At 39.9% G+C, this 15,247-nt stretch overlaps 1 protein-coding gene across 3 annotated transcripts in view; it reads right to left on the bottom strand.

The window, feature by feature from the left end:
• The window catches only part of slka (STE20-like kinase a), a 22,175-nt gene extending 6,928 nt beyond the window's left edge, over positions 1–15,247 (bottom strand). The window contains exons 1-13 of one of the 3 annotated variants that reach the window (XM_071480398.1): positions 14,628–15,247; positions 11,332–11,496; positions 9,194–9,242; positions 8,484–8,633; positions 7,493–7,565; positions 6,927–7,121; positions 6,616–6,697; positions 5,692–5,823; positions 4,265–5,503; positions 4,006–4,136; positions 2,948–3,071; positions 2,390–2,569; positions 496–588 (exon numbers count right to left, since the gene is read on the bottom strand). In XM_071480398.1, coding sequence (XP_071336499.1) covers positions 496–588; positions 2,390–2,569; positions 2,948–3,071; positions 4,006–4,136; positions 4,265–5,503; positions 5,692–5,823; positions 6,616–6,697; positions 6,927–7,121; positions 7,493–7,565; positions 8,484–8,633; positions 9,194–9,242; positions 11,332–11,496; positions 14,628–14,777 — 2,763 coding nt within the window. In that variant the 5' untranslated portion in view covers positions 14,778–15,247. The remainder of the gene's footprint in view (positions 1–495; positions 589–2,389; positions 2,570–2,947; positions 3,072–4,005; positions 4,137–4,264; positions 5,504–5,691; positions 5,824–6,615; positions 6,698–6,926; positions 7,122–7,492; positions 7,566–8,483; positions 8,634–9,193; positions 9,243–11,331; positions 11,497–14,627) is intronic. The other 2 variants (XM_071480399.1, XM_071480400.1) reach the window with 2 other exon arrangements.

Here is a 15,247-nt window from a genome sequence, read left to right as displayed (position 1 = left end):
AAACTCATTTGAGAAACCGCTTGCAAACAAAATAACCTGATAGGAGTGAATTAAATACACAACAGATCAAAGTACTTCATCACACTGACGCTACAATTCTGTCAATCTGTTATGGCCATGAAGCTGTTGTGCTCATTGATTTATGTCTTTGCCCATAATGGCTTAATACCACCACATATATTAAAGGGAAAGCTAACTCTCACTGTAAACAGTATGGTAAAATCTTGGATGGCTGAGAACGACTTATTTGTACTGTTGTGTTGCTCAGCCATACCTAAAATTCACACACTCAATTAAAACGTCGGACAGGTATTACAGTGCACCAGTTGGAAAATAAGGAGCGATTACAGACACAGCAATTTTTTGTGTTTGTGTGCATATGAAAACCTTAACTGAATGAATCAGGCGATGAGGAGAGAAGAAAAAAGAGAAAGAGAGATGAAAAAGTAACCTCTTACTCTTTCACAGAGTTAGAGACAGAAGGTGATAGTTTACCTCTGCAGTCTTAAGGAGCGATAGGTCCTCCTTTAAGCGTTTCATGAGCTCTTTTCTCATGTGTTTGGGTGACTGTCCGACTTCCTGTTTGACCTACAGTGTATGTGCAGAAACTGGTAGATGTATATCCTGAAAATCTAACAAAGCTGGCCAACAAGAGTAGAAGACATGCACGGCCCACTTTGAGAGGAGAGATACTGCGTCCAGCCACCAACTGATCAATGTGATTAGTCAGTCAGTCTTTGATTAGTAGCTTTTCAGAGCATGTCACAACTGTCAGTTTGAACTGTACAAGTTAGAGTCATGTCAAGACAAAGTCAAAAGAAAGATTTGACTGCTATTTGGCAGAAGATGTTAGTCTAAAAAACCGCTCTCCTTGTACTATTTTGTTTCCCACAGCCATCAGGATGATTATTTTGAGTCTTGAAATTGAAATTAAGAAACCAGAGTAACTGAGTTGGAATCATCATCATCATAACTACGACCTTGGATATTTAACAGCTCCCAAGCTCTCACTTTATAACTGAATGCTGTTAAAATTAAATATTAATCATAAAATGCTTAAATATCACTACTTATTCAAGACTAAGACTGCAATTAGTAATTATTTTCATTATCAATGTGACTGTCAATAATTTTCTCAATTAATCAATTAAATCTTTGGTCAGTGAAAAAAAAAAACAAAAAACAAAAAAAAACAGACAATTGCCATCATAATTTCCTAAAGCTCAATGTAGCATCTTCACGTTGGGTTTTTTGTCCGATCAACAGTCCAGAACCCAAAGATAATAACTTTACTATCACAAGACAAAGAAATGCAGCAAATCCTTACATTTGAGAAGCTGGAACAATCTTGCATTTAACATTTTTGCTTGAGAAGTTATTGAAACATTGAACCGATTATCAAAAAAACCTGTTGATTAATTCATTGATTAAATGTTGCAGTTCTATTAAAGACTATTCCATATCAGTTACTCTGATGTAAGGCTTTTATTATTTCACCAAATAAGCCCAACACCACTTGGAAAAATCTTCAACAATTGGCCGTCACAAGACCAAAGCCACCCCACACACTCATACAAGAGACATGGTTAGTTAAAATACACAGTAACAGGACATTTTCAATTAAGAGTACAACATTGCAAAAATGAAAAAGTACAAAAATATACATTTTATCAGTAGGCAATAGCTTATATTTTTGCTGCTATACAACGACAACCACTTTAAGCCAACCTGCAATAACGTCATATTTTTCAGTACACTTGAAGTATACTCTTAGTGGCCCACAAAGCAAATTGAGAGCAGCACAAGCACGACCACCACCGAGGGCATCATAATGCACAATTGATGCTTAACGGTACAACTGCCATAAAAAAGCAGAATAAAGCGAAAAACACAAACTGCCAGCACACCCAAAAAACCAACAATGCATTTAAGGATGCAGAGAAAGAGTCAGAAAAGACTAATAAAGATTTAGCATGTATGTATAATAAGCCCAGTACATCATCATGATGAGCTTAGCCTTAGTCTGAACCTTATTAAATGGTTGTCTAAAAATAACAAATAGCACAGTAGCGCAGTATTGCTACAGACGCAACCAGAAGCCTAGGGGCAGATGAATAATGGATACAACATGAAGCTTGAAGCATCTACGAGAACGATGGCACAGTCTGCCTGTTGCCATCATTTGCACACATACAGTAGCAGGCAGAACAGCAAGAGACACCACTCCTATAGGATTAATATGACACAGCCAAGTAAGCTACCGGCTAACTTGTTAAACACATGCACTATTAAACAGCTTGTATTTATGACATGCAAGGGCTCCCGCTGTTAAGAGCTGATCAGCCCATTGAAGGCACTTCCATGCAGAAACAGTCTTGCAGGACCATACCTCTTTCTTGCGGTTCTTCAGCATGTTCTGGAACTTGGATAGCTCTTTGTCTTGATCCGATTTGATGCGTTTGGCTTCGTCTCGGAGCCGGCTGGTGTGATCCTGTTCCAGTCGCTCAATGGTCTGCTTCTGCTTCTTCTCAAGATTTTCCACTTCTTGGTCATATTGACGTTTCTTAGCCTGCACAGACAGAATCAACAGACACTGACAAGATGACTGGAAGTGTTTACAATATCACAAGATGAACACACTTATACAACCTAAAATTTGTTTCAGGGCTTTATTACTTAGGAGAGAGGGGGGAAATTAACTGTATTTGGTGTAATTTTAACCTGGATATAAGACAAACTTTTAGTTTTTAATATTGTGACCTACACTGATTTAAGTACTGAGCTTCACAGTGGAAATACTAAATTATCAGTGATATAGACAAGTGTTTAGCTTCGTGCAAGTCACTCCGTTAGATTTAGATGAACTTTGAGATAAAGCGGCTTGTTTCTTAGGAGTTGCCAAGTCAAAAAAACATCACACCACTGTGGTATGAACAAATTGACTCACAGTAGTTTCCTGTTCAAAGCGCCGGTAGATCTGCTCTCTCTGCTGCTGCAGCTTGTTGCTCAGCTGCTGCTGGGCCCTCTGCTCCTCTTTCTGCAGGAGGCGCAGCTCTCTCAACTCCTGCCGCCTGAAACCACACCAACAGTGCAATGTCACCATATTTACTCATCTCAAATTCAATAGTTTGTTATTTTTTCCACACAAAACTTTTATTTTTAATTTCTGAGAGGATTTTATTGATGCATAGTTTTTTCTAATATGTAATAAAAAGATTCATTATAACATTCTTCTATTGCTTTGAGGATTCTGGCTTTCTAACAGTGGGGACTGTGCAGTTGGACTGAATTCAGAGATTCAGACCTGGACTTGCCTCCTGTGACTGGCCCGCACCCCAATTGACAGGCACACAGACAGGGCCGGGTCAGAGACTGACATGACCGGTAAAAACTTATAAAAATTTATAGATGTTTTGATGGGACGCCAGCCGTCTGATGTGGCAGCCTAGTTCACACCGTCAAACTATGGTGGAGGGACCTCCGAGAGTTGAAAGGCATGTAGACGGATGCAGAGACTGCTCTGTTTCTCCTTGGCAGGAGGGTAACATTAGCTTGGCCATGTTTAAGAAAGCCAGTAGGTCAGTTTGTGTTGGTCTGTTTTGTTCTGTTTTCTAATGTTTGTTATAGCTAATCTCAACTGGTTAGTTAGCAAGCAGGTACCGGTGTCCCCATTTCCCCATGGACAAGTCATACACATCCACCCATGGAGTCCAACATTGTGGACAACACTGCTTACTCTACCTTTAAGGTCAGGAACCCCACGATAAATAGTCAGACAGCACTTGTATAAACAGTCAGAACAGCACGTTTCATTTCTTTAAAAGGCAACATGGGAGATGACAGTAACATAATGCAGAATTCATCATGGGAGATAACCCATCTGGCATTTGTAAAAAGCTGTGGGAGCTGTGAAATGAACGAGAACTATTTCAGGCAGGCATGTTTAATAGGTCGTGTCCCATATTTAGAGCAACAGTATGGCAAGCAGATTGGGTACAGACATACCTCAGGAACCTCATCTCCTCACTCTTGGTGTCGTTATCTGTCACTATCTTTGATGTCGTCACACTGACCTCCACACCATCCACCATAAACTTGCGTGTCTTCTTTAGAGTCTTCTTCTGACGTTTTGACTCCTACAAATCAGACAAGGATGTTGTGGAAGCAGAAATTATTATCATTATAAAGATTAAGATGAAGAATTATTAAGATAGTGTTGATAATTTAACAACTGAGGTTGCAAGTGAGGCACAGATCATGTTACCTGCATAGAAATAGAGCCCCCTTCTTTGCTCTTGGACAGGAAGCTAGAGATGGATAGATTGAGGTCAAGGCTATTGCTATCAGCAGCAGAGCTGCTTCCAGAGTCAGAGTCCTTCTCCACATCTGGCTTGATCACAGCAGGGCTTCCTTGCTCCATCTTGGTTTCAGAATCTGTTTCACTCTCCGGGACAGAGACCGCATCTTGAGAAGTGCTCTCATCGGCAAGGGTAGCTTTCTCCTCATCTTCCTTTGCAGGGATGTCTTCAGATGGCACCACTTTTTCTGAATCCTCAGAGGTGTCTTTGACTTCATCACTGACTCCATTTGTGGATTCAGTTGGTGCCTGTTTCTCCAGTTCAGCCTCCTTTCTGATCCGATTCTCTTGTTCAGGCTGCTCTGCCTCTGCCTGATCCTCAGGCTTTTCCTCTATCTGACTTTCTATGGTCTCCTTCTCCAACAAGATGTTAGTGGAGGACTCGTCCACAGTTGACTTTTTGTCTGTGTCTCCATTCATGTTTGTGTCCATTACATTTGATTCTATTTTCTCTGTGTCTACATTTACATCTGTGCTATTAACTGTGTCTTCTATTCTGTCCTCTGTCACTTTGTGTTGAGGCATCTCCTCACCTCTTTCTTTGTTTTCTTCTTCTGCCTGTGCTACTTCTCCTGATACAGATTCTGGGTCCTCTGGTGTATCTTCAGGTTGCTCTTGTGGTTCACTGGATTCTTCTGTACCTGCTTCTTTTTCTTCCTCTTCTTTCACATCCTCAGGCTTTCTTTCTTCTTCTGTTATTTGATTAGGTTCATCCTCCATTTTCTCTTCTGGTGTCTCCTTCTGTTCCTCCTTGGTTTCATGACCATCTGTAACAAGCTGGGTATCTACAGGTTCTTCTGGCTGTGATACTACAGGCTCAGCAGGAATCTCTTCACCTTGACTATCTTCTGGTTTAGCCTCTGTGGGATCTTGTGAGACAAAGTCCTTTGTGGGCTCTATTATCCCAGAGGCCAGGTCTTCATTACTGACTTCAGACACCTCATTGAGTTTCTCCTCCTCATTCTTATCAACTTCACTTGTTCCAAGTCCTTCATCAGAGAGCTTATCACTGGTCCGGTCCTCAGCAGGCTCTGCCTCCGCCTTTTCTGTAACAGATTCCAGTGTGGAGGGAGTTGGTGGGACTTTGTCATCCTCTGAGCTGGCCACACTGGCATCTGATGGTGCTCGCTTGTGCCCAGGAACAGCCTGAGTCAACAGTAAGAAAAATATGATAATCAAAATATGTCATCACTAAGTCATAGAAAAGGTCACAGCATTGTATTTCACAAAGATATTAACAATAACTGTTCGAGCTCATACATCATTAAAAAAAATATTTGGTTGGGTGCTATTATGCTTGTTACTGTATACACATATACTAATAAAGTACATACCAGAGGTGTATCAGGCTCGTCTTCCTCCTCCTCCTCTTTGCTGTCCTCAATCTCCTCTGTGACTTCAGCTTTGGCCTCGGCTATGAGCTCTCTGAGAGGTTTGCTATCAGTTACACTGGTGACAAAGGGATGCTACACAGATGGACAGGGACACAAGACATCAAAATGAATTAGAGATCTTTGTCCTTCACAAACTGTCAGACTCAATCAAACACAAGCACAAAGAGGAAAAACTGAAAATAACACCCTTTAAATCAAAGGTGACTAAAAGCTAAACCCCAGTATACCTATAACCTGAGAATAATTAAATTGTTTCTGTTTTAACCAGCGCAGCTTTTCTAGTCTTTACAGCACTGGTCATGTGATGCTACTCAGGCAATCATTGCAACTCGAGTCAGTGTTGAGATACATACACAGGAGAGATGAGATGATAGACAATGTCAGAGAAATAAGTGGGGAAAGTGGGATGTAAGAGGGAAAGAAAGAGAAAAGGAGGTATTAAAGCTGTTCAGTTGTAAAGGTGCGTTGAAATTGTTTACTATGAAAATGGTTGAGACTTTTAAAATATGAAATTGAGTTAACAAGACTGAAATGGAGTTAACAAAAACAGAGGAAAAATGGAAAAGTCAAGCTACACTTTTTATTTAATTTTTTTAAATTAAGCACTTTATTTTAAGATACACATTTCTCTGTCATGTACTTATTAAAGCCTTTATTTTCTTTGAAATGATATAAGAACATATAATTATTATTAGAGAAGCCATTTACAACTGGACCTCTGAATTTTAATTGCTGCTTTAAAATATGACACATTCAGATTCTTTGCATTAGTGTGTATTCTTTCTTCGGGTTATATTCTAGGCTGTGTAGGTGGTTGCATACTGAGAGATAACAGTAGGGTGTGAATGAAACAAGGCAGCTCACCTGTAGAAGCTGTGCTGTGCTCCACCTATTGTCCACATTCTTATCAAGTGCTTTCCGCAGAAAGTCATTGAATTCTGGCGACCTTTCAAGAATAAATAACAAGGAATCAGTTGTTGGACACATAACACAGTAAGTGTCCCTGGGCCCTGCTTTGTGGAACCAAATTAATACCATTCTTCCCCCTGTGGCTATTCAGTTAAGCATTAACAATTTACCACACTTTCACACATTTAACAGTCAACATATCCTTATCTCCAATCCGGAAACATTCCAGTGCCACCTCTCTAGTAATCACCAGTGCATCATCTCACCAGCGAGAGGGGTGCATGAGTGTAGGAGGCTCGGACTTGGCTATTTTCAGCAGCACTCTCATGGGATTCATCTCGTGGTTGGGTGGCTCAATTTGCGCCAGCTCTATCAGGGTTACCCCGAGGGACCAGATATCGGCCTTGTAGTCGTACGGACGGTCCTTGGACGTTTCGCACATTACCACCTCTGGGGCCATCCTGCAAAATCAGAAGTCAGCATTAAGCATTAATTTGGGACGGCAAATTAAAGTGAATAAGTGTTTTTAGACATGTTGCCTGATATCTTTCTGATTCCTAAAGATACATTTTCTTTACATTTCAAAGAAATGAAAATAGTATGTGCATTTTGGACTGGAATTCAAAAGATTGGAAGCCAACACAATATTTAAAGCTGAGGTCTTCTAACACTCAAGTGCATCTAAATTGCTTTCTGTTATCACACATTCTATGACAGGTTTTGTGAAACTGCATAGAAAATTCATCACCCCAAACTGTGGGACACAGTAAGACAATGAAATGATGGACAGGGGTGAATGCTGGGCTGAATGACTCCAGGCTGAATGACTCACCAATATGGAGTGCCGATGAAAGAATCTCTTCTCTGTAATGTCTTGGTATTTTTAGCAGACACCCCAAAGTCAGCTGAAAGTAGAAATTAATTATGATTCTTTTCATGAGAGAAATTAAATTGTATAATGACACTGAGAATCCATTAGAACAGAAGACCTAGAATAACATTGAGAACATTTCTACTAGAGCAAACAGTTATAGCCAAATTCTTTCTTAACTAACCTGCTTTCAGCTTTACAAATACGGACCCCATAAATGGGCAGAAAAGCCTCAATCTCCATTTCGTAATGCTCTTAGAGTACACCATCACTGCCAGCACCTCTATTACCTGTGCAACTATTTCAGCATGCTCTCTTTTTCTCGCATCACTTACAGTGTGTACACGTTACAGGGAAAGAGAGATCTATCATTAAGTCCCTGGTGACTGCTTGATAATTATTGTTTGCCAGGCTCCGTCATGACCCTCTGCCTACAGAACATGAATCATCAGGGAGTCAGCAGCTATGGATGCTACAGCAGCAACATGAATACTTTAACTTCTTAAATATTATGTAACCAATTCAGCGCATCACCAACTCCAATACATAAATGTTGTATAAAAAATACAGTTCTCTGCTTTAGGGTGACAGAAAACATATCACTTAATTTGGTAACTTTTTAAACTGTGCACTTGTCAACATTATCCCCAAAATCACTTTGCTCAGCTGGCTGCCACTGCACTGATGGCAAAGGGATTCACAACTGACTTAAGTAATTAGCTTTTTAAGCCTATTAGTGTTGGCCCTGCAGGAGGGTTCTGAGTGGTCACCAAGGACATTCATCTGAGAGAGAAATCACAAAATGACTCATCTAGTGTTCTGTGGAGTATGCTTAAGTAAGTATCTTTACGTGTCCTGAGCTGGAACATAAGTGATCTTTCCTTGCTAAATAATCCTTCACTTGTAGTGAAATATTATGATGGCAAACGCAGCAGCAAAAAATTATTTTTACCCAGTTTCACATCTCCATCCAAGGAGAGGAGAATGTTCCCGGCTTTCAAGTCTCTGTGGATGACCTTGTTCTCATGGAGGTAAGACAAGGCGTCCAAGGTCTGCTTACACACCACACGGATCTGGGGTTCGGTCAGGGGCCTCTCCAGTTCTGTGGATAAACATGCACATGGATAATTCATAAGCTGCATTTTTTCCAGATCATATGTTGTTATTGTGATTTTTGTGATGCACTGTTACAAACACACACCGGGCCATTTGAATAAATTAACATCAAATGTCATGGTTGGATCATATTCAATAGCACCCTTAAACCAGACAGCATATATGACTTGACAAATCTGGGGGAAGATATTTGTTTTAGGTGAGTCAGACCACAGAGCAGAATGCATCTACATCCAACAGTGGAGTGAATTAATTGGTAACCTCTTTGTCACGGTAATTCACATGTAAGAAAGAGTGGAGAGGTGTTTCTTTAAGCTTCAAAATAAGAGAGAAACTGCAGGCATTAGAAGTGGACTAACCACTCCTTGGAATCTGAGCTACAATAATTACACAGTTGGAACGTTGTCTCCAACTGGGGAAAGGGAAAAAAATCCCACAGAGGCTTCTGGGTGGAATAAAAAGAGTTGGCATTTGAGACTGGAGTAGAGAAAAAGCACCAGAACTTTATAGTGTTTTTCTGTTTCCTTCAATGAATGAGGGACTTACCCAGCATGATGGCATCCACTGCACCACCTGCGCAGAACTCAATCAGAATCTGCAACGATAAAACAAAAAAGTGGAACAATAAGTAATATAGACTGTAATAGAATTAAGCCCTGATTTCACTACATCTATAGCACATTATTTGCTTAAAAGAGGAGCTGTTATCCACAGTAGGTGAACAACGTGACCTTTATAGGACAGACATCAGCATTCCTGTTCTATTTTATTGATTAAGTTGTGGAGCCATTCCAAGAAGCCAATCAATCAGATGCTAAACATCCATACTGACCACCCTTATATCTTCTCTTTTTCACTTCAGTACAATCTTTATGTTTGTTGGATCAAAACAGATTCTAGGTACAAGCAAGAGAAAGTGACTGGGAGGCTCTCCTCATGGTTTCTTGTACATTTATATTCTTTACAGTGTAAATGCTTTTTTTGAATATCTACATATGACTCACATCCAGGATATTTCATCATAGATTCTGATGAAAAATCATTTCCTCATTTTGGTAACCGTTACAGTATTTCTAGGAGATAAAGACTTAAGCCAACACTGTCCTTAAAGACAACATGTCATATTCAGTCGAGACAATTTCATTTTTTGAGTACAGATAGTTAAATTACTGCCACAAACAATTGTTCTATCCACTCATACTGTATCTAAACACATTATCTGTACTAAAGTAACATTCAAGAAGGAATATTCTGAAGAAGCAGGCCAGTGATATCATCATACATTTGTCAAATGTAAGGTTATATAGTATGCCACTTAAAACTGAAAGTTTAAACTGCTGTATAATAATACAAAGAGACATTTAAGTTTACTATAAGAAGCCACAGTGCATTAGATAAGCATGACACTGTTCCCTATTACTGTTACTGAGATGTAAAACTGCCCAGCCTCTGACCTCAGCTCTAATAGCTGATGTAATGTACTCGACCATCACTTCATCTATATTGGCTTTGCCAGCTACTTGACAGTTCGTAGTATCAGATAATAGAAAAAAATCAATCAGAGCTACAACCGAGCACCACCCTCTATTCAGGGACTCAAACAATGGGAAGAAACTAAGTGGTTATTCCCGTTGTGCATAACTGTGACTCTGATAGGTGTTAGTACTCTCAGCTTAAATTGACGTCATACATGGAAAAATAAATCTTTCTTTTTTTTTTAAGCAAAATATTTTCCTTGATTAATCTTTAGTAGAAAAAAGTAACATATCACACATTAACTCAATGCCCAACACATGCAAAGCAGAGGCAGTGACACATTCATCATGCTGCTTAAACATGGGGGCTGGAAGGGACGACCTGCATGAAGCTTTGAATTATTCACAGGCACTTTCTCCAGCCACCAAAACCACTCCATTATCTTCCCATAGATGCGGCCAGTCCACAAGGGATGGTCACATGACACCACCTGCCAGGACCTAATTGCTGTGGGGCCTCTTACTGCACACAGAGTGAGATCTACTGAACATGTATGAAAACTGCACTGTGACTTAATTCTCTGCTCACAGTAAAATAGCTTGATAAGGACGCAGACACAGGACTCATTCGAAAATGGGTTCAGAGAATTTGACTCTTTTTTCACAATAAAGAGACTATAGTTACTGCTGACCACTTGTGGAAGAACAAGAGTAAAGTAAAAAAAAATGGAAGTCATAGGTTCCAATTGTTATCAGAAAATTCTTTAACCTACTGCTTCACTTATTAAAATAATTTGATTCTTAACATGAGATGATGATAATATGCATTTTTTCTAGAATATGACCTGTGACATCCAGGAGGTCAGGCAATCCTGTGGCAGAGCATGCACTCCAAGCCTCATACCAGCCTCTAAATGTGTCAAATGCTTGGTTTTAAACTCTTCAATTGAAAGTGACAGGGAAGAATACAGAGCTGTTATCCTTTAATCGAACGATGTAAGTTCTTTGAGAAACGGCATAACAAATAATGGCTTGTTATGAATTTGTGTCCTCATATGCGACTAGTTCACTGCCTCTTTGTCTCCTTGGCTTCAAATCAACAGCAACACACACACACACACACACACACACACACACACACACACACACACACACACACACACACACACACACAAAACAGTTCTCTCAGTCAGGTGCTCGCTTACTTACCCAAAGTTTGTCTTCAAAATAAAAGGCATCCAGCAATTTGACAATGTGATGGTGGTTGCAAGAGGCCAGAATGTCAATCTCCACCATGTAATCCTCCAATTCATCCTCTGTCTTTGTGTCAATAACCTTGGCAGCGGCAAGGGTCCCATTCTGCTTGTTCTGAGCCTAGGAGCAACATTGAAAACACAAAAATAGAAAATTATTAGTATTGTATATTCTTAGAACACAAGATAAATAAATTTTAAGGACACAGAACAAAGCTAAAGACTGTAGCAAATGAGTGTGTGAGCTGATATATTTATGGTATTGCTGGTACTGTAGGGTAGCTACTGTGGAAGAACATCCATCAACATTAACAATTTCATTTAAGACAAAAGACATTGTGGAGCTAGAACAATAAACAGAGGAAAGTTTTATGGCTTGTGTAGCTGAAGGCAGTCTCTTTGAGCATTTATGACAACATGCTGTTATATACTGAAAAGCAGAATTACTGGAGGAACAAAAACGCAGCACCCATCTGAAGTCAAAAATATTTACAATACAAAAAACTATCGTCCTTTAGCCTACTCTACCAAAAACTCATCTTGTGAAACCTGCTTACTTCCTCCTCCTTTTTTTTCTACCCTTTTCTTTGTTTCCTTTCACTTTGAAACACCTGCTGTAAGAAGATGAAATGTGAAGTCAGAGTAGCAGTTTTTAAAGATTACACCAAATAAATCTATGATTTAAGAGGTTTCTGATTAGGGAAATGGCTTATGAATTTTTATCAATAACACATGCCTCAAAATATTTACTCCCGATTGGGCTGCACTCAAAAAACAAATTAAAAAAATGACCACGCCCACACCCCGTCAAACAAGTAGATGAGAAGTTATTTTAAGGCCAGCTTTGGACTTAGTGTTTATGGATACAGACACAATCTCAGGGAGTTAAGGAAAAAGAAATGGGAGGGAGTTGTTAGGAGCAACTACTGCAGAGTGTGTCAGATCCTATATTTACACAGTTCTGACCTGACACACTCCCTGTCTCTTTTCCTTTGTACTGGCCAACGCCTGTCTAGCACAGGCCATCACTAATACATATGCACATTCAGTATTAGCTTCATGATGGAGAGCCCAGAGATAATTTGCCCATCACTGAGTTATTCAAGTAGTGTTTCTGGCTTTTGGTCATTAAGTACATCATATTTTACGCTTTTCTTAACTCTACATGCTGGTCTGTTTTGAGGGATGAAATGAGAGAGTTTGTGAGTGTCATAATAATATTTAAATTAGATTAAAACAATTTGTTCTTTAAAAATAACCAAGTAAATCCTGCATGTTGCTAAATAACCTTTCAAGACTAGCAAATAATTCGACCTGTTTGATAGTGTATAGACTATAATGATGATAAATCTCATGACCACATGGCAGGACGACTCAACTTGTGTCTCTCATAGTATAAGATAGTACAGTAGTGTAACAATGTGAACTGGCTGGCTGCGTAAACATGGTTATGTAATGATTTTGTGTTTGCTCCTGACGAATGTCAATGACACACCTCTTTGCTACTTAAAAAGGCCCAGTACAACCTGTGATGATTGTACTGCACCCGTGTGTGAGAGGTCTGGACTCTTCACTTTTCACTCTCTTTCACAGCTGATTCACACTTTGTCACCACGCCCAAATGAGGCAAACATCAAAAGCCTGTGAAATAACTGATGAAATGCATAGCGTGTGTTGATAGTAATGTGACCTGATGAAGGCAACTCTTCTCAACTCCGATGTGTGTGGGAACAAGGGGTCAGTATTTGCAAAGTGTATATTTATCTACACCTTTAGCCTGAGAGCATGTGAAAGTTCTCTGGCTTCCACCACAGTTAGTTAATCAGCTCATAAGACTTGGAAACAGACAAATTAAGATTTCTCAGCCATTAACTGCATTATCTGACCGCAAGAGATCCAGGAAGGGAACACATAAGTCACACAGAGAGAGAGAAATACGTTCAACAGGGATCAGTGAAATCAAGCAGTCTTAAATTAATAAAGAGATTAAGCTTCCTGTGAAACTAATTTCCGCTAAATGACTAAAATACCCACATTTCTCATCTGATAATTGTTTGTTAAGTTTGTATTATATACTTCAATCCTTTTTGAAGGTTGTTCAATGAACAAAATAATGTTCAAAAAACAAATACATGTATATTAAAAAAGCTGAATGCTTCTCATTTTGCTAACTATTTCAAATTGTTCTTTTCTTCCCAGACAAACTCCACAAAGATAGCCTTGAGAGTAACATTAGTCAGAAGAGATTCGAGGTGGTGGACACAAAACCATGAACAGTTTGCAATGTAGAGCAATCCTACACAGTAAAATACAGCCTCAGAAGGAGGAAATAACCCCTCTCTGGCTATCTGACTTAACCAGCAAAATCTGCATCTTAAGAGCTTCATAACCGTAGCATTTGTTTTGAGGCTATTTCATTACATTGCAACATACTGTACTAGTGTCATGAGTGTTGTGTCCAGCTAATTTTTAATGCACACTATGTCTTAGTGAAACAAACAGACCATCAAGCCTAAGTGACAAACTCTCAACAAGTACACTGAGCATGAAAAGTAAAGAATACACTAAATCTACATACACACCTGTTACACTGTGTGGTATTAACTTTCTCTTGTCTTTTATCAACAAAGTCTTTTATTGATAAACGGCCAATTCTACATGTCTGGGAATGACAAGTTTGTTTTTTTAACAGTACCTGCTCTCATGAGTTCTTATTTAACTGTGTGTCTGAGATTTCTCAGAGAAACCCTCAACGATCCAGATTGGCATTTTCTGGGGCCATGATTATTCTGTGGTAGTGAACCACACCTACACCAGTTTGACTGAGGCCAAGTGCAACTCAATGACATGGCAAAGTCATATTTATACCCTTACATTGTCACAGGGCCTACCTTAAAACCTCCAAAAGGGGAAATGCCCCTGACACAGTTACGTGATGGGTTTAAGCTGTGACTAAACACAGCCCTAGCTCCCGTTTGTTTTCACTCCCTCAACAGGAAGACTTAGCTAAGTAGGCAGGATGGGTTAGTTAAGGTGCTGTCAATAGTATGAGTGAACTGTCACAGCTTGCATCCGAAACGAAAATTTACATAACTGACAGGCTAGTGGCCTAGAGGATGTGGCGTGAATGAAGACCGCTGCTGTCATTTTAACGTCCTATCTTATCACTTACATGCAACAACATGAAACACAGTGGAAGCGACTGTCTTAAGAAATGGGCTAGAAAACCCCGAGGCGGATGTAATACATTACCTTGTACACTTTGCCAAACGCCCCATCGCCCAGTTCCCCAATAATCTCCCAAATTTCCTCCGGGTTAACGTCTCTGTGTACATGTTCATACTGCTTCTTCTTCTTATCGGGCCCCAACTTGAATATCTTCCGAAAATTGAAGAAGGACATCTTTCTCTCGGATATGAGCTGCAGCGCTGTGGATGCGGTCTCTCCGGTTATTTCCGCCACGAAAAATATAGCGGTTCCTCCCGAAGCTCAAATGTCTATCGAAATAACAGCATTCACGCTTTAAATAAAGGCAGACAAGCTAGTGTTGTAGCCATTCAGCTATGATAATGCCAATTATAACTCCCCTCGTCGGCAGTTACTCAGTCACATCATAGCTAGCGGTGCTCACAGGACGCTGGTCGAGGAGGTGGAGGATACAGAAAAGAGTTCGCCGTCGTTTCCGCTTTGAACGACTGGTACGAAACAAAACAGCAATACCAACCATATCATCACACACGACACGACATGTTGGTTATTTAACGCCACCGAAGAAAAACGGACAGTCAAAACACCTCATGCTTCGTTTGGCTGGCCGCGCAGAAGTTAGCGGACCAGCGTCAAGCTAAACGACGTAACTCGTTCAACTTCCG

The sequence above is a fragment of the Trachinotus anak genome, unplaced genomic scaffold (assembly GCF_046630095.1).
Source record: "Trachinotus anak isolate AG129_WGS33_773 ecotype Australia unplaced genomic scaffold, CSIRO_AGI_Tana_v1 ptg000007l, whole genome shotgun sequence".
In the NCBI taxonomy this organism is placed as follows: domain Eukaryota; kingdom Metazoa; phylum Chordata; class Actinopteri; order Carangiformes; family Carangidae; genus Trachinotus; species Trachinotus anak.
Note: the sequence above shows the minus strand (reverse complement) of the source record. Positions and strands in the feature narration are given on the sequence as shown.